The sequence below is a fragment of the Parasteatoda tepidariorum genome, chromosome 5, assembly GCF_043381705.1.
Source record: "Parasteatoda tepidariorum isolate YZ-2023 chromosome 5, CAS_Ptep_4.0, whole genome shotgun sequence".
NCBI classification, from domain to species: Eukaryota; Metazoa; Arthropoda; class Arachnida; order Araneae; family Theridiidae; genus Parasteatoda; species Parasteatoda tepidariorum.
The window spans coordinates 851,870-872,685 of NC_092208.1; the positions used below are offsets into that span (position 1 = coordinate 851,870).

At 29.3% G+C, this 20,816-nt stretch overlaps 2 protein-coding genes across 2 annotated transcripts in view; both read right to left on the minus strand.

The window, feature by feature from the left end:
* LOC107452020 (cell adhesion molecule Dscam1-like) overlaps positions 1-20,816 on the minus strand; it is a 140,555-nt gene that overhangs the window by 32,767 nt on the left and 86,972 nt on the right. Inside the window, exon 18 of the mRNA XM_071180863.1 lies at positions 4,480-4,627. Within this exon, the coding sequence (XP_071036964.1) occupies positions 4,480-4,627 (148 nt within the window). The remainder of the gene's footprint in view (positions 1-4,479; positions 4,628-20,816) is intronic.
* Positions 7,298-15,636, minus strand: LOC139425604 (cell adhesion molecule Dscam2-like). Its single transcript, XM_071180917.1, has 4 exons — positions 15,039-15,636; positions 12,972-13,256; positions 10,207-10,320; positions 7,298-7,464 (listed from the first exon to the last, which is right to left on the minus strand). The coding sequence occupies exons 1-4, from the start codon at positions 15,136-15,138 to the stop codon at positions 7,298-7,300; spliced, it is 666 nt and encodes a 221-aa protein (XP_071037018.1). The 5' UTR covers positions 15,139-15,636.

A 20,816-nucleotide genomic window follows, 5' to 3' on the forward strand; every position in this document is an offset into this window, starting at 1 on the left:
TGAACGAAATAACTTTTGATCTCATGATGGGATTTTTACATACTGATTCTATCTTAATGGTTCGAGAATATGTAATTTGAGCTGACGATATTTTAAGTGAACAAAAACGTGCTAGTGTGCGTCACATACTAAAACGTACTTTCTTTGAATAATCAGATTTTTTTCAAAAATTTGTCTTCTCAGAAGCTAATCGACCTATTTCGTGCAAATTTTGTATTTTCCTTTAAAATTACATTCTTTAAAATGATATATTTCAGTTTAATTTTTTTTCATCTATTCTTATACAAAATACTAAAAAAAATAATAAATAATCATTAAAAACTAGTTTTTGTGTCGTATTATCTTTAGGTAAAAGAATTTAATAATCATGTGCAAAAACTTTTCCATTCGCTTGCTTATGTGCGAAATACGTAAAAGGTAACATTAACATTAAGGGTTCTACACTTTCTAACAGCTCTCGTGACTAAAGTTGTTGTTGTAGTTCATTTACGTCACACTAGAGTTGCACAATGGGATATTGGCGACGGTCTGGGAAACATCCCGGAGGATGATCCGAAGACATGCCATCACAATTTTGATCCTCTGCGGAGGGAATGGCACCCCCGCTTCGGTAGCCTGACGACCTGCGCGCGAAGTCGAGCACTTTATAGTAGCACAGCTTAACGAGGACCCATGCCGCACACCATCGGTCCCTACGCAGACTGATCCAAGTGGTCACCCACCCGCACACTGACCGTAGCCAGTGATGCTTGACTTCGGTGATCTGCTGGGAACCGTGTCTTAACGATCAGTCCACTGCGGGACCTTGACCAAAGTATTAGGGTCATACATCCCAGACAGAGGAGACATTCCCTATTTTGAGATCCAAAAATCTGATTCCAACGAAAAAAGGTATCTTTATTCAGAAAAAGTACAATTTTGTAGCTGATATCGTAACTATCGTTTGCACTGAGTTCACCCCCTAGACTCATTAAGATTGAGTCCTAATACGTGAAAATTCGATCGTTAGGATAGAAAGTTATTCAGGATGTTTAGCTTAACTTTTTGCGCACTGCAGATCACAAAGCGTTTTAATGTATTTCCGATGGTACGTGTTAATTTCAAATTAACATTTTATATTTTCGTATAGTAAGAGTCTTTAGCAGTTTATTAACTCGTATTAAGGGGATACTGCATCAAAAAATAAAAGAGCGACTGGCTCAATAAAGATGAAGTATATTTCAAAAAATTTCTATTTAAAAACATAAGAATCAAGTAACTTTCCTACAGAAAATGTCTGTTATTTAAAGCCATAGAAATTTACTGTCAAAATATATGGTAATCTGCAAAAAGAGACATTTTTTTCTGTTAATAAATAAAATCCGTAACCATTGATACAGATTGTATCTGGTTGGGTACAGATTGTTTCAGTTTTGAATATGAAAGACTTTGGTATCAGAACACCAACAAATAAATTGATGCATTGAAACAGAAGTCGCCTGGTTTATATAATGGTCAAGAAGTAGATCTCAGACTAGAAAGGTACCGGGCTCGTCGTCTAACAGAACTTCTTCGACAGAACATCTAATTTCAAAGAGAGAAAAAAAAATTCTACGGCGACTCTTTCAAACTTGACGGTTTCCAAAGTCCTAAATCGCAAAAATCGAGCTTATCAAAATATTAGAATTCTGTTTTAATTTGCTAACAAGAGGGTTTTACCCTAACCTACGGAAAATATCTGTTGCTTACAGATATTTTCTCTAGTGTTTCGTAACACGAAATTTCTCTCAATGATTTTCTTCCGTAGCACACGGATAATCTTTGGCAACTTTTTTGCCAGAAATTTTCCGTAATGTAAATTAACCTTTTTTTTTAATTTTTAATTTATCACTTAGATCTACATTAAAGTACAATGAAGTATATCAGTATTCCAGAATTGGGAAAGCGCTATAAAGTATTTCATTAAATATCTTCGTATTGTAATGTCATAATATTTATAATTAATCAAGATTTTATTTCTTTAATGAAAGTGCTCATTGGAAATTTTCAACTCAAGCCATTAGCGAGTTGACCTTCTCTCATTCAATTTCCTCTCCGGAAGTTTCACGAACTCAGAGCAACATTGTTTTCATTCAACAATTGAAGAGCGAGAATAGCTTTCCTTTATATCACAATAAGAGATTTAAAAAATAAAAACTATCATCGTTTGTCGAGGTGATATTAAACTAACGAATAGTCTATTCAATTTGTTGAAATATTTGTAAATCGGTAAATATATCTGCATCTTGAACATAAAATTGTTAGTTAAAGATATAATGTGTTCCACTTCTGCACAGTGGGCCAGCATCCAAGGTTTCGTGGCCAAAATTAGTATTTCGATAAAATTTGTTTCAAAATTTGGGGGCTTTTATTAAGGGGTTTTTATGTGCAGGTAAATTGAATTCATAGTTGACATTTTGAAATACACTAAAAACACCGAAAAAAAAGAAAATGGCGGCTGAAATAGGGCGAGCAAAAATATAAAAAAATAATATAGTACGTTTAAATAATTAAATATAGCAATGAAAATACAATGATTTTCGTCATTTTATATTAAAAATGAAAAGCAAATTATATTTCCGAAGTAATATTACAAAATAACCCGAATTAATTACAAAATAACGCGAAAAAATGAAAAAAACTTAATTTTTGTTTTTCGGTATATTTTGTCCACGTTTGCAATACGGACAAAATGGGACAGGTTTTGTCGAAAGACGAAACATCAAAGAAGACAACAACAAAAAGTTTAGCTAATGACCTCGTGGAACTTTTCGGAACTAATTTTCGAAAGTCATTCAAGCATTGTAAAATGTCAAATGATAAGATATAAACCATAAGTTTGTTAAGAGTATTAACTAATCCAACACATTGAAAAAATATACTATAATTACTCTGATAAAAATGTAACATTAAAGGTGAAATTCCTATATATATTTCTGAAATAAATATTCAAACGTTACAATTTTTTTAAACATATTTTTCATTAAATTGTTCTCTCGTCGGTCCAAAAAGTAAATTATAATGTTTGGAATGATTATGAATACATAATTTGGGATATATTAAAACTGCCTACACATATTTTAGTTGAAAATTTAATTTTTGACTTTTGGCCAAAGATCATGGTTTTCTGGCCCACAGTGTTCTGGTAAATTTCTTGCATAAATTGAAACTCATTTTGCAGATTTTAATCCTTTGTTATTTTTGGAACCATTCTATTCTTCAATTTCATCTAATTTAAAGCTTAAAAGTTGAATATTACGTGCCTTTTTAAATCTGGATTTAAAACGCGAGAAATTATCTTTTAAATGATTGAATTTATAGAAGAAAAATGAGAAGACACATAATCAAAATTTTTATTTCTCGTGGCCATGCATAACACTCATTCAAAATGTCTCTCATGAAAGTAAATTTTGTTCGACTCTTAGAATCCGTCGTGCATTTCTCGTCTGAATCGGATTCAAATTATTCTAAGATATGGAAATATACGTCATCGCACAATTATTTTTTACTTGAGTAGAATATTTATAAGCGATGATTAAATAAGAAGAATATATACAAAATGTATTTTCTCTTAATAAACATACCTTTTTTCATTACTAATTTGAATTCCTGACCTTTAAAATACAGGTTGTGCCGTAATCTGATAAGAATGGTCCCCATAGCTTGGTCAGAAGCTCAGTAGAAAATTTAGAAATTTTAATGCTAATTTTATTTTTTGCCTTTTTCGCTATATCGCTAACTATATAATTCTTGTATTCAAAGCTCATTATAATTTTTAATGAGCTGCAAATGTTAAAAAGGAAAAATTTAAACTGTAAAATATACAAATCTTATTCAAAATTTTAAAAAATGTGATTTTACACAGCAAAAAAAAAAAGAGGAAAAAAACTGAATGAAATCGGTTGAAAAGTAATTTTATTTTATTTTATAACCGTCGTTGAACAGCCGACCTAATTTTTTTGGGTATACGGCTACTCATGCTCAACTCCGTAGCCTTGTCATTTTGAACCCAACCCAGAAGACAAGGGAACTCATGGATCAGTACCCCCAAAGGTATGATTTGTTATAGGAACACGGAGGGAGGACATTGTGACTCGACAGATTTAACGTGCATCAGTCCCACGGGGAGTCTTCGGCTGACGAGGATCAAACCCATGACCTCTTGGGCATGGACCCAGTGGCCTACAAACCGGGCTAACCCGGCCTTTGGAATAGTTATTGAGAAACAAAGTTTTAAATTTGCGATTTTCTAAGAACAAATTAATAACTCAGAAGCTATTCGGCTGATTGTACTCAAATTTTGGGCACTACACAGTGGAGTATCATTCAAATAATCATTTGTTATACAGCAATTTTTAGATACCGCAAAGACCTACGTTATATGTGTATGAAAAATAAATAATAACATTTAAAAACCACAAAAAATAAACTGAAGATGATCGTTTTTTGAATTATAATAACCTGGTGTGTTTCTTGAAATCTATTTCTGCCTTGTCCTTTGTCCAGGTTATGCTCAGAGGTTTATCACCAACAGCTTCGCATTTAAGGGTGGCTGTTTCCCCTCTTCGAACTGTCTGCATCGTGAATTTTTCTTCGAAACGAGCAGGAACTATAACAGAACAAAAAACATTCTAAGTGATTTTCGCGAAAAGCGGTTAAATTAAATTATTAAACAAAATGCATACATCTCTGTGATATTCATAGCATTTTTATCGGGTTTTCCGATTCAATAACTAAGTTAGAAATATCTGCTTTGTTTATTATTTATTCCACCCATAATAGGAGGAATAATACAAAGTACTGAAAGGCGTTCGAAACAACGATGAAAATTTATATGTAATAGAAAAACGCATTACCTAATGAATTTTTTGCATAAATGTTTTCTGTTTCAATTTTGTTTAATCGATTAATATAAAATATTTTTGTTTAACTATTATTTCGAAAGGGATGTAAAATATCATTTTGGAAAGTTAGAAGATAAAAAATGCTGTATTTATGTAAGTATAGCATTTACAAAGCTGTATGCATTGAGTGAAATAATTTTAAATTACATCATTGATTATTTTGAAATAAAAGAATGATTTAAAGAAAATATTTAGCAGATAAAATAGAGCAATGGATTTTTCAAACAACGCAGTTTTGTTAGCAATAGAATGCTAAAAAACACACTCAATATTAAAAAATGTACACATTATGCGAAAGAAATGTGAAATGCACTCAATATTAAAGAAATGTAGCATACATTGTGTGAAAGAAATGCGAAATGCACTCAATATTAAAGAAATGTAGCATACATTATGTGAAAGAAATGTGAAACTCATTCGGGAAAATGAACATGACTTTTTTGAAAAGAAAAAAAAACCTATATTACAATAAATAGAAAAATGCAACAAATACTAGTTANCGAAACGAGCAGGAACTATAACAGAACAAAAAACATTCTAAGTGATTTTCGCGAAAAGTTGTTAAATTAAATTATTAAACAAAATGCATACATCTCTGTGATATTCATAGCATTTTTATCGGGTTTTCCGATTCAATAACTACGTTTGAAATATTTACTTTGTTTATTATTTATTCCATTCATAATAGGAGGAATAATACAAAGTACTGAAAGGCGTTCGAAACAACGATAAAAATTTTTATGTACTAGATAATTGTAATACCTAATGAATAATTTTTTTGTTTAAATATTATTTCGAAAGGGATGTAAAAAATCATTTTGGAAAGTTAGAAGATAAAAAATGCTATATTTATGTAATTATAGTATTTAGATTTTACAAAGCTGTATGCATTTAGTGAAATAATTTTAAAATACATCATTGATTATTTTAAATTAAGAGAATGATTTAAAGAAAATATTTAACAGATGAAATAGAGCAATGGATTTTTCAAACAACACAGTTTTGTTAGCAATAAAATGCTAAAAAACACACACAATATTAAAAAATGTACACATTATGCGAAAGAAATGTGAAATGCACTCAATATTAAAGAAATGTAGCATACATTATGTGAAAGAAATGTGAAATGCACTCAATATTAAAGAAATGTAGTATACATTATGTGAAAGAAATGTGAAACTCATTCGGGGAAATTAACATGACTTTTTTGAAAAGAAAAAAAAACCTATATTACAATAAATAGAAAAATGCAACGCATACTAGTTACCTGTAAAATAACAGATATAGTTATACATTTTATGCAACTTATTCAGTGAAATCAAAATGAGTCATTTAAACAAAAACAATAAACCCATATTACAATAAATAGAAAAATGCAGCACATACTGGTTAGCTGTAAAATAAAAGATATAGTTATATATTTTATGCAACTTATTCAGTGAAATCAAAATGAGTCATTTAAACAAAAATTATAAACCCATATTACAATAAATAGAAAAATGCAACGTATACTGGTTAGCTGTAAAATAAAAGATATAGTTATATATTTTATGCAAATAATATATCGATGCATAATATATTAAAGAAAAAAAAGCATATCTCGTGAAAGAAGTGTGACATTTACATTTTAAAGAAACATGATACACACTATGTGAAAGAAATATATTAAGGAAATTTCAAATGATACATTTGTTGTTTATCTGTATTAAAGTATAGCAAAATGCAATGCATATACTAAAATAACTCAAAGGAATGAATTATATATTTTATACAACTAATATGTTAATGTATCTTCAAATGAACATTTTTGCGATTTGATACAGAGCATAGCAAAACGATTATTGGAAATCAATAAATTACAAAATATTTTAGTCACCTTCATAACAACCCATTTACATGAAAGTAGCTAGAAAAAATCTTAGTTGGGATATTTCATGAACGAAACATATTTTCATAGAGGCGATATACATCATTACTAATCACTATCAATAATTATAATTTAATTATTAAAAGAGATTAGCAATATAATGATATAATATTATTGAATTATTATTTAATAATTACATATCATTATACTCGTGACAAAAATATGAATTACTATTTACTTTCATGATTAACATTACTAAAAGAAAAGAAAAAACCACACTATTATTATAATAATTTATTACATATTTTTACAAATGAATGCTAATTTTTAAAAACAAATAAAGGTAAAATAATAAAATATTCAAAGAAAGTCATCGTTTATTAATTAGCACACATATTTAGTAATATTAAGTTTTTAAGTAGCTGAGTATATAAAATAACTCGGGAACCGAAAGCATTTTAGGTACTAAAAATTTGTAAACAATCCTATGAGTTGATCTATTTTTTCCTTATCTCTTACCAATTACATAGAGTGAGACTAGTTTGTGAATATCTTGACCTATATTATTACTAATAGTACAAGAATAAGTCCCCTCATCACTTTTCCTTATATTTGAAACCACAAATGTTTTATTTGGAAAAAACTTCATTCTCTCATCCGTTATACTTTCAGTTCCTGAAAAAAATTAAACATTGAACAATAAATAGCGAATTAAGAGCTAAAATGCATGCACAATATTTAGTTATACGAGTAAGTTTAAAAAGATTTATCTATAAATATACATATAAATGTTGAGAAAACATGGAAAAAAATCTAATAAAGATTTTAAAAAAAGAGAAGAAAAATAATTAAAAGTTTAAACAGATTTATCGATAAATATAGACATAAATATAGAGAAAACATGGAAAAAAATCTAATAAAGATTTATGAAAAAGGAAGAAAAATAATTAAGAATAATAATTTAAAAAAAAATATTATTAAAAATACAAATTTAAAAGCCGGGAACAGTATAATGAAAATATATGATCTCATCAGCTCACATGACTATATCTGAAAAAAGAGTGCTTTCTAATATTGTATTCATACAGCCAAAACAAAATATATCAATACAATAGTGTGAGGAGCACCAAAAGAATTAATACGAGAAAAGAACTAGTTAAGAAAAAATGCAGACTGAAAGAAAAAAATACAAATTAAAACAATCAAGCAAAAAAATTAAGTAAAAAACAAGAAAATACAGAATAAAAATGAAAAACTGAGAGATTAAATCTTTTCATTATTTTGTTTTCGGTTTTTTAAATTATTATTTTTCTTCAATAATAAATTATTTTTAAAGAAAGTATTATTTTTAGTTATTTTTTTCTTCTCTTTTTATGTATGCATATTTTTTTGTTGACGTTTTCTCTATATTTTTGAACTTATTTTATGAGTTACAGCTTATGCGCAGTAAATCAAACATTTCTTTCATACTCTTTTATTGTTTTATATATGACCCGCACTAAGCATTCGTGATCTCGCCAAATACGATAAAATCGTGAATTCGGCAAAACAAATTGTGTTTTGGCGAAAGTATTGTCGAACGATTTTTTCTACGATACTCCCCTAGATCCTGAAAATTACGTCAATATGAATTTTAATTATAATCTACTGTGGTCCTGGGGTCTGGTGTCAATAAAGTAAATTAAGTAGTAGCTAGGTGCATGTAATCCTCCGACTATTTTTCTCGTAAATATGTGTTGTCATGGCAATATTATATTGTTTATTGAAATAAACGTATTGTAAAATTTAAAAATCAAAATGGTTGCTAAAATAAGAAAATTGAACTTCGATTTTTTCTTTATAGATAACCACTGCTTAATGATAGATATAGTGCAATCACCTGAACTCGGCTGGCAAGAAACATGCTATGCTACCGACCAAATCGCGACAGTAAAAATAAATATACAAGGCAAAAAATAAAAGATTTAAAAAATGAAGAGTTTTATTCAAAATGGAATATATTTATTTAAAAGATACTCAGAATAAAAAAAAACATCTAATGCTGTTTCAGCTTTATTTTTATATTACCTCTCCAGCTTAAGAAATTATCAAAAATTAGCCCCAAACTAATCATATTTCTATTTTTCAAAAAGACGATAAACCATTCACATTTTTGAACCTCTCTCCCACTTATTCCTCATTTATTCTTCCTCTACTGTAAAATGCCTTAATTTGAATTTGTATTTCATAAAATATTTCAATTTATAATAAATTTGATTGTTATTTTGATTTGAAATTTTCTATTGGAAGAAAAAATTTATCATAAACTTATTCGACTTTCTTATATACATATACTTTTTTATATACTTTTTTATATACTTTTATAAACATATTAGACTTTTCAAAATTTTTTGTCACATCCGATTTGCTATTAATTTATTTGTTGATATTATTACATTTATTCGATATTTTTATATCTGCTGAAGATAGATTAGGAGAAACATCAGTGTTTGGAGTACCGGTCAAAGGTATACCTGGCAGTGGCACATAACTAGACATAGTATATATTTCGGACACTTACAGTAATATACATATATATATATATATCAGGGCTCGAAAAAACTCAGAAATTTTACCCGTCCCCGAGGACGGCTTGTCCAACAATGCACCCGTCCTCCGTTGAAACTAACCCGTCGCTTTTAAATAAATAAAAATATAATTTTCTCCTATTTATTACAAACATTTATATAAATTGCACAATGAATTAGTCGTTACTAGGATTACATTATACAGTAATAAAAGAAATACTAGGTTACTAATAGTAACCTAGTATTTCTTTTATGAAATAATTTAAATGACAAGGGTCAAGTTATCTGGAATGTCAAGTTATCCGAGGGTACTGCGTTTTTTAAATGAATCAAATATGACGTTTGCCAGTTCCACAATCAAGCCAATGATTTACAGAGGTTTCTGAACAGAAATCTGAAAGGGGTTTTCCATTTAGGTAGATGTTCATAATTGCTTTTAAAGCTTCTTGTTTAAGACCAGTACGTATTGTGTTTTTTTGTAAGTTTATTGCTGCAAAGCCCCTTTCAACCGCTGCAGTACTCCCAGACAGAGAAAACATCAATATATGCGCAGTATGTTGCTGTATTGTGGGTCATTTTGCTGCCTTGTAACTTACAAGACTCTTGTAAGATAACAAAAATTGAAAATGTATCACGAACATTAACGGGAAAATGGCCGTCCGCGCGGACGTCGGATTCGAGAAATTCGTTGTCCGCGGAGAATTTTTGACCGTCGAGGACGGGCGGACGGGCTACTTTTCTAGTCCTGATATATATATATATATACACATTTTAACATTAACTTCAAGTACTAGGTAACTCATCTTTTAAATATCTCGTGTCTATGAATGTTTTGCGTACATTGTTTTACCTTTTTTCCAGGAAACAGAGGGTTCCGGAAATCCTGTTGCATCACAAGAAAATATAGCCGTAGAACCTTCTTCAAGAGTTAAATCTTTGGGCTCTTGAATAACTGAAGGGGGAACTGTAAACACAAGAGATGGATTACAATATGAATTAACTAATATTTAGAAAGAAATCATAATAATGTAATATTGGTTGTTTAAAAATTAATACGATACGAACTGAGAAACGCCTACATTCATTTATATATGCCACTGTGAATGATCAAAATTGGTGGCTTCCATCAGTGAATAGTGACAATCACATAGTCGCTTTAGTCAATGTCCGAAATATATACTAGATCTAGTTAAGTGCCACTACCCGGTATACATTTAACCAGTACTCCGAACACTGATGTTAAAATATCGAAAATATATAATAATATCAACGAATAAATTAATATCAAATGGGATGTAACAAAAATTTCGGACATTCACCAAAGCGACTGTTGACATTCATCGATGTAAGTCGTCATTCTTTTAAATTTCGGGCATTCACGGTAGCATATATATGTTGAAATAATAGATATAAAACCATTATCTTCATGTATTGTGTACCTTGAAGGGCACATAGATGATGTTCCCTTTAAACCGCCCTTACTATATATACTTATATTTCTTGGAGGAAATAAAGTCAGTCCTTGCATAGTAGAGACTGCTAACTATTATTGAAATGAAAAAAAAACTATCGGAATATAACGCGCCAAGCGAAATTTAAAATAATAAAATCTGTTTGATTGTTAGAGAAAACGGAAAGATATTAAAAAACGAGTCTAAGTTTCTTCAAGCAATCTTTGATGCTTTTAATCTTTCTGTTCTCATTATTGATTAATATTAATTTATCTGCTACTATTTATTAACGTTTTTGACTTTGAAAGTGGACAGTGATTCTAAAAAAAAAATAACTGAGGGTGGTCATGGAAGCCCTTTATGATTTAAACATTAGAGTGGATCGATAAAATAAAATAAAAATATTAAAATGAACTACATTTTTTCAAGGGCTGCTAAATATTAGGGACCGAAAAGCAATGTCGTTTAGATGCATTTGGTATTTGTCACCAAGATTTTATATTTGATCAATATTTTATTCACTCTTTTTAGCAACTATTTTTCAATGCTGGATCGAAAATGAATCTGTTTTTAAAACTAACGAATATTTAATGCAGAAACGACATTACTTTCCGGTCCCCCTAATAAAAGATCAATAAAATAAATATTTATATAAGTAATTATAGAAATAATTAGCATAGTTACTCAATCAACAAAAATTTTCAAATTTTAACTCCAAATGGAATACAGTATTCATTTTATCTATTTAATTCCGTAAGTTTTGTTTATTCATAAGGTAAACAGGATTCAATTGGGTACTTGTACACCAAGAAGATGAAGACAACCCATATCCACACATGTGACCTATGACGTCAGCATCAGCTAATCTTTATCAGCAAAATCGAGAATTAAAGTTGAGATACGTTTCTCTACATAATTTAGAAGGTTTATTAACGTTAAGTTAATTAAATGCAAAGCAGTATCGAATTTGTTTAAATATAATTCTTTCTCGTCTGCTTAAATTAAATTAATTATTTGTTTATGTATTTTATTATAACCGTGAAGCATCCTTGTTTTGTGCATCTGGCAACTTCGATGCATAGTTAATTTGTTTACGTTCTACATGACTTTGTTCCTTTCCTTGTATTAAGTATTTGTGTACATATATTGTGAAAGATTTGAAATCTTTCTGAAAGAAAGGAATATAGGCTGTGTCACTTAAGATAACTGCTACTTGATGGGCTTGGCTTATTCGAAATAGAATGGACAGAACAGTTGCTAACGTAAACAAATTCCACGTTTCAACAACCAATTAGGATAGAGATACCTACACTACGTCACTTGCAGGTATCCAATAAGATCATGTGATATTTCGAGTTCTTTCTCTAAAGATTGAATTAGAAGATTGTAATCAGTTGTACCATTTTTATGAAAAATAAATATTTTTATACGGAATAATTTAATTTAGAATAAATTTTTTGTGCCATTCTTAAAATACACCTTAAGGCATTCTGTCTTTTTATTATTCACTAAATATGCAAGCAATAATAGTAGTAATAATAATTGTGGGGAGAGTGGTTATCGACTATATCAACCTTCATCTATGAAAAGGTAACCCACCATAGAATCGAGTTAACATGGCTTATATACTACTGAATTGGAATTGTATTTTTGTTGTGGTAGATACACTACAGCACTCCTCCATCAAAATTATATCTGTGATAGAATTTGATGAACGGATACCACAAGTTGATTCATTGCTGTTTTGTGAGAAGCTGGGAGAGCTGGATTAAGATCACCGTACTTTTTGAGTGCTGATTGAGAGAGCTGTATTATGTCCACGGTAGTAGTCTCTCCTGTGTTGCCTTTTAACAGTCGAGTGTATACGTTGTGTGCGATCGAGACTGAGAAGCAACGGCGTGAAAAGGACAATGTCAAAGTGGCAAGTAGAAAATCAACTGTTCAATGTGGACCATCCATCGAAGTAGAGAGTTTATATTAAAGTAGGTGTGTCCACATCACGTCCGGATCACCAATGCGGGAAAAGGAGTTATCAACAACCTTTATCTACGAAAAGGTACCCCACCAAAGAATCGAGTTAACATGTTTTGTATACTAGTGAATTGGAATTACATTTTGGTTGTGGTAGATACACTACAATAATGATAATAATGGTAATATTTACCGTTTATTACGAGTTCTGATGAGTATGAGTCTCTTCCAAACGAGTTCGTTACTGTGCAAGAGTAGTTCCCCCTGTGCTCAAGAGTCAGTGAGTTAAAAAGTAACAGAGAATAATCCTCATGGTTCTGTACTGTTGTTGTCGTTGAGGTTTGAAGAACTTGATTGTTTTTATACCAAGTAAATTTAAGTGGTCCTCTTCCTTGAATCACAGAACAGAGTGCTTTCGTTTTCTCACCTTCAGTTAGTTTTTCGGGAAAACTAAATGGCTGAATTCTGGGACGACCACCTAAAATTGTTCACGACTTGTTAATTTAAATGTTTCAATGGATTTCAAAATGGCTATACTTGCTGATAAAAATATGTGAAATAAATTTTCAAACAATTAAGAAACAATAAAAATGCGTAAAATTAATTTTCAAACAATTAAGAAACAACAAAAACGTGTAAATTTTTTTCAAGCAATTAAGAAACAATAAAAACGCTTAAAATAAATTTTCAAACAATTAAGAAAAAATATTGTGCATTTTTCTATAAATTTTTGGCATTCAAAGCATCGTAAAAAGTATTGATGACTATATTAAAAACATCATGGAAGTGAAAATATAATTTATGAACAGTGATATCAAAAACTGTATGCTGCTCTATTGCTTAGCAAACAAGTTTATAAACAATAAATAATGTATTTTATCATACAATTATAAAGTTCAATATTTTTTTTAATTAAATAATAGTATATGAAACAAATTAAATCAAAGCAACTAGTAATTCATTAAAGAAATTGCTAAAAGAAATCATGCTTTTTATTGATAACAACATTTAATCCTTTCATTTATATTTATGGGAACTTTGAAAAGATACATGGAGTAGTAAATAGAATTGTGCGTTTATATGAAATATCGTAAGATAAAATATTTCAATTTAATGCTAATACAAAACGTTCAAATTTAATCCTTAAGTGAATCTTAAAAGTATGCGCTGGCCTAAAAATATTCCATCACCCGCCTATACTTCACTGACTATTGAGGTAATATAATGCATGAAAGTCTGCTTTTCGGTGTATGAAATGCTTAATAGTGATTTAATAATTTTCCAGAATATTAAACCGAAGTTAAAAGCAAATTTATCTTTAAAATTATTTATGAGTAGTTTTACTAAAAGGCTATAACTAAAACAATAGATTTTAACAATTAAAGATGCTGACATTGAGTAATCTTATCCTAAATACTTATTAATTTCTTATAACAAGCTGTTAAACGTTCTTTTATAGTAATACACTTTTAATTTTTAAAATAATGATGTGAGAATAAAGTAAGATATTAGACTACTTTACATTTATCCATCTTAAATATACTATTCTGTTTTTATTCACTGTAATTGTTTTAAGTGTTGTAAAACGTATTTATACGTAACTTTTTAAAACAAATTTATGAAAAAATTGCTTTTTTTAAAAAAAGAAACAAGGCACACTGTACTGAACAGTCGCTGGCCAAATTATTAGACGCACTGTAAGATTCTATGTAAAATCTTAATTGTCTGGTGATACTGTCTATACAATACTTTTACGATGCTTTTTGCACTTGTTTACGTTCCTGTATCAATGGGTTAACATTGCAATGCAACACGTTAAAAATAAATACAAATAGGAAGAATATAAAAAATTTCCGGAATAAAAACCCCATTACATGTATGTTTAAGTATAAAAGTATTGCCTGTAAACTCGTGCAAAACATGTCATTATTTTAAGAAAACTACAGTGCCTCTAATCATTAGGACTAGTTATCATAATATACCGTTATAAGCTTAATGTAATAAACATTCTATATTTATATAATCTATCGTCTAATTTATCAAATCGTCGAGTTTATATTATATATCGTCTGATTTTACTAATTGATACAAGAACGTAAACAAGTGCAAACAGACGCGTAAAAACAATAAAGTTCTATAGAGTATCATCTCATAATTAAGATTTTTACATAGAATTTTACAGTTCATCTAATAATTTGGACTGGAAATAGGATACACATTTAGATAATCATAACAAGTCATATGATGTGAATTAACTTACCTGAAAACATGTCTTCTGTTCGACACGGATGGAAAATGATTCCGAAGACGAAAGCATATTTTAAAGCTCCCAAACGATAGCTGTTGGATTTTCTCTTCATCTTTGTCGACCGAAAACACGGCCACGTATTGGTGTGAAAACAACTTAAGTAGGAACTACTTAATATCTATCTTGTTATTCGAAAATATGAGACGCCTTTAAGTCCCATCACTTCTCAAAATGGAATACTAGCGCCACACTGTGCCAGTCATGGAAATTAAAACAATAATATAACATCGAGTCATGTAATACACGAAAAAAAGAAATACACTGAAAAAAGAAGAAATACGTAGAAAAAAGAAGAAATACATACAAAAAAAAGAAATACATAGAGAAAAGAAGAAATACATAGAAAAAAAGAAGAAATACAAAGAAAAAAGAAGAAATATATACAAAAAAGAAGAAATATATACAAAAAAGAAGAAATACATACAAAAAAAGAAATACATACAAAAAAAGAAATACATATAAAAAAGAGGAAATACGTAGAAAAAAGAAGAAATACATACAAAAAAGAAGAAATACATACAAAAAAAAGAAATGCGCAGAAAAAAGAATAAATAAAGAAAAGAAGAAATATAAAAAAGAAAACTTCGGTAAAACAAACATATATTACTTATCATGGCATATTATTCTAAACATATATTTATTTCTGAATGTATTACAAAATTTATAGGGACACTTTTTAAAACCATTCATTATATTTTTTGCAAAAATGCTGTTTCCGCCGTATTAAAATCATCAGAATGAAAACAGGTTAATAGCGATAAAAGATCGGAAATCTGTGATAAAATACGTTTGTCTTAAACAGCATACGCATAATGTTCAAAAAATTCACGGACTACTAAAAATATTAATAAAAAATTGGTATCAAAATTTAATTAGAACTAATTAAACAATTTTAGAAGTATAGATATAATTGCTGAGCAAAGTGGATTGCATAGGTTTTAAAACTCATTTGTGGAGTTTAACAATATATTAAACGATCATAAGTTACAAAAACTTCAAAACATGTTTTTTTAAGATAACAATAGAAAATAATTCATATAAAAACAACTTGCTGCATTAAAAGTATGAAAAACATTCATCTGAAAAAAAAATACAGAGTCATATTTGGCAAATAATTATAATTATAATTATAATATACTAAGATATCTTGATTGAGTATAATCTATAATAAAATAAATAATACATATCCAGTTTCATATTTTAGAGCCTTTTAAGGACAGCACACAGAATAGTTTTAAACATTGCTCGGTTAGGTATTTGTGGGCCATATTGTTTATTTATTTTTTCATGTTATACAAAATGTTATAATATTTTAATACATGTTATAATATTTTTAGAAAAAAAAAATAAAAGTACGAAAAAAGTACGAGATATCGTAATGCGTAAAATTAAAGTACCAGCCGTGATGGCTCAGAGGACAGAGCACTCGTCTTCCAATGATGTGAACCGAGTTCAAATCCCAGCGATGGCTGGTCGATACGAATTCCGCATTCTGCTTGCACCGACCACAGTGCTGACGTAAAATATCTAGAAGCCTTCTAGATTGTCTTTCCTGTCTTCTGAATTGGGTTCAAAATTACAAGGCTACGGCATTGAATATTGGTACTCGTAAACCCAAAACTGGGTCAGCCGTTCAACGCGGTTATAAAATGAAATGCTTTGGTAAAGCACAAGCGGGGTGTTCAGTAAATACCACCCTTAATATATATTTTTTAGAGTCCTTATCACAAATGATGAGAAAAAAAAGTCTACTCATTGTTTTAACAAATTAATATTTAAGCAAACAAAAAGGTGAAAAGATATCGAAATCTAACTAATCACAATTAAGGAAGACGGTTATACAGATTATTAAAACCTGTTTGATTACTGTGATTAAAGATATTTTCAATAATTCAACTCAGTTATTTTCCTTTGCAAATAAACAGATTTCAGTACTTGCTTCACTTAAATGCGAATTGTCGGATTTTTACAGTATTTTTTGCTCAAAAATTAATTCGCATTCCCAAAGTACATAAACATTTTGTCTTCATTTCTTTGAAAACGATTCTAAATATATATATATTAAGGGTTGTTTTTACGGAACACACTGTATAAATGAAATACATAATGAAGCAGAACTTAGTATCAGATGTTCAATACTAGCTATTATATATATAAAATAACCAGGTTCAATTAAACCATTGAGAAATACATTTGATATTAAAAAAGTGTAATTCATGATTATTGTTTAGAATACACTAATAACAATTATGAAATTATAATAATAGCGTAAGAAAAAAAAGTATGTTTTCGCTCTCCATTTAACTATGGCCGTACCGAGCACAGAAAGCAGAAAAATATGTGATATTTTCTCCCCAACGCCATTCGAAGCTTCGCACACATAATTGCCCTCGTCTTCTTCAGAGACAGATTCCATCATTAAAGTATTGCCCTCAATTTTTATCTTTGGATCTGAATTCAAGTCATTTGTAGCATCTGTAAAAGAGAATTAAATAATATGTTTATGTGCATACAAAAATGTACATAACATTCATGTGAACAGTGCGCAAAAAAAAGGGAACTTCCGTTCATGAAACAGTGCAATCATAAAATGCATGATTTCTGTTCAGTGCAATCATAATGGTTCAAGAAGGTGACTGTCATTAACGCTAAACATACCATAACTGGTCAAATGACCGTTTAAGAACTATTGCATAAAAATCCGTTACATGTAGGGGAGAGTGGGATCAATTGTAACATTTTTTACTTAACTATTTTTAACTGACAAAAAATCCAATATATTATTAGTATTAATTGACAGACGAGTAAAGTAGACTATCCTCTACTAGAAACAAAATACCTTATTTTAAATGTATTATATTAGTTATTAACAATTTTTGACAGTCGTGCACTTGTTACAATTGTCCCCACTTACGGGGTCAATTGTAACAGTTCATAAATTCAACTAAAACATAGTTAATTATACATATTATCATAGTTGTGATATATTTTTTTATTGATCAAAATAGTAGTGATATTTTAGGAGTAAAAATAATAATGAGCAGAGACCTAAAGGGTTAAACTTTTAACTTTAAGGGGTTAAAAATTTTAATTTATGCTGTGAAAGGTGACAAATAAAATAATGCACATGCAACATAATATAAATGATATAGGAAACTATTGGTGGTTCTTAAAGAGTTAAGTAATGGTTTGTAAACATAAGATTATTTATTTTCAGCTGTTACAATCGTCCCTTTACTTATTGTTACAATCGTCCCCAAGACGCCATTTCAGCTTCATTTGTTAAAAACAATGCTAGTTAATTAACAAAACTAATTTTTTCTTAAATGTTAATTAAGGTGTCCACTTACATATTCGGTTAATAATTTTTACGTGTTCAAACAAAATTACTTTGTTACAATATAATACCAAAAAAAGTACTTACGTAGCGTGAAAATATCTTTTGCGATGTAACTCTTTCAAAAGTACATAAAAATGGTTGCCAGCAGGGGTGTACATGTAGTTTTATTAAATACTCCTTGTGCGCCACCTAGGAACCAAATCTAGAACCCGAAACTCGAAATTTTGTTCTGTTACAATCGTACCCTGTTACAATTGACCCCACTCTCCCCTATGTTCTTGCCTATAAACTGGCGCAAAACATGCAATTATTAAAACACTACAGGGCATCTAATAATTGGACCCATTTATTACAATATAATGCTTGATGCAATAAATGTTCCATATTTATATAATATATCGTCTAATTTATCCAGTCATCAAATTTATATGATATATCGTCTAATTTAAGCCCATTGATACAAGAACGTAAACAAGCGCAAACAATCGCGTAAAAACAATGAAGCTGTCCTATACTAGTATCACCTGATAATTTAGATATTACATAGAATCTTAGAATGCGTCTCATAACTCGGCTTAGAGTGCGTCTCGAACTAAACATTACTACAATCCAGATAAAACTAATAATGTATACCTTTAATTTTCCATTTGACAATAGGTGGTGGGTGACCTTCGGCTAAACATTCAACAGACAAATGATCACCAGAAACCAGTTCTTGGTCTTTAGGAAGTGTTTTCCATTTGGGAGGAACTAAAATTAAATAAACAATTTAGTAAAAACTGTTAAAAAACTAATCACAGTTACTGTAATTAGCTCACTTGTCTAATATTGTCAATAGGGTATAATACTCGTATACCGTAAAGAACAAATAATGGCATATATTTTAAAACGTATAATAATGATGAAAAAATGCGAACAAAGCCAGTTTTGTTTAAAATGATGCCTATTTTTTGTGATTAGGAGGCATATTAAAAGAGTTTGTGAAATATGAAAAGCTAAGTTTAAAATGTGTGAAGCTGATTTAAGAGTGTTGAAATTATGCATGTTTTACACGTAGTTTCGCACGTATCTTTTCCATTTCATCATCATTGTTTTTAAAAAATTGTGTTTTGTGTTAATTTGCAATGTTATACTTCAATCCTAATAAAAAGAAATATATTACTCATTTAATATTCAGTTCAATATCATGAAAAGTTAAAATTTTTTCAAAGTTTGCATTTTCACTCCAAACTGTTTTTCAGTCTTTTTTTTCAGACAGGTATTTTACAAGTCTGCAAACTTTTTCACTTGATAATAGTTCACAGTTCACGGCATTGCGTTCATGGAAATCATGAAGGTTTTCATCAAAAACGCTCTGACTATTAAAGATTTGGACCTTCGATTATAAGAATTACTCGTGTTAATAAAGAAGAAGAATATCATTACTTGTAACTGAACTGCCTTAAATTATTGTTTTTCTAACTTAATTTTTTAACAATAATTTTAAAAAAAATAAATGGCATTCATTAACATTTTTACAAAAAAACATTCTGTTACTGATAAGATGAAGCAAAAGTTAGCTTACAAGGGAGACTAGGGAAGTGTGACTCGCCAATTTCGACATAAACTGGAGGGATGTATGCCTTATGAGGAATAATTTTAGGGGGGCAGCATTCGTTTCGCCCCACGGAATGTCCTATGAGAGTTAAAAAAATAAATAAATACATAGAGAAATCGATATTTTATTACTTCAATGCAGATTATTAGTTATTGTAATTATCCAATTCTCCAATAAATTTTGTGCGTACTATATAATGCATATTTATTTTCAAAATTGATTTCGAAAATTTTATATATCTGTAGTTTTTCAGAAAAACATGCTAGGTTAATTTTAAAAAAAATTAGCATCAAATTTAAAAAATTTTTTTTCAAAAAATTTTCCAATATAAAAACAAGTGAACAGTAATAAATTTCATTTACATGAGAGTTGAAACATAAGAAAACATTTTTGAAAAAATCGAAGTCTTAAAAAAAGTGTATTTTCCAGAAATCAATGTTTAATATATATATACAAGAGGATGTTTAATATATACCAAAGATGTTCCTTTTTAAGCAGTATTTCGACAATACTTGAAAAATACGTTTTGTTCTCTAGCTAATAATGAGGAAGAAGTTATTATACGTGAAAGTACCACAAAATTAATTGGAGTATGAGATAATTACAATAACTAATAATCTGCATTGAAGTAATAGAATACCGATTTCTCTATGTATTTATTTATTTTTTTATCTCTCATAGGACATTCTATGGGCCGAAACGAATGTTGCCATCTAAAATTATTCCTCATAAGGCATACATCCCACTAGTTTATTTCAAAATTGGCGAGTCACACTTCCCTAGTTTCCCTTGT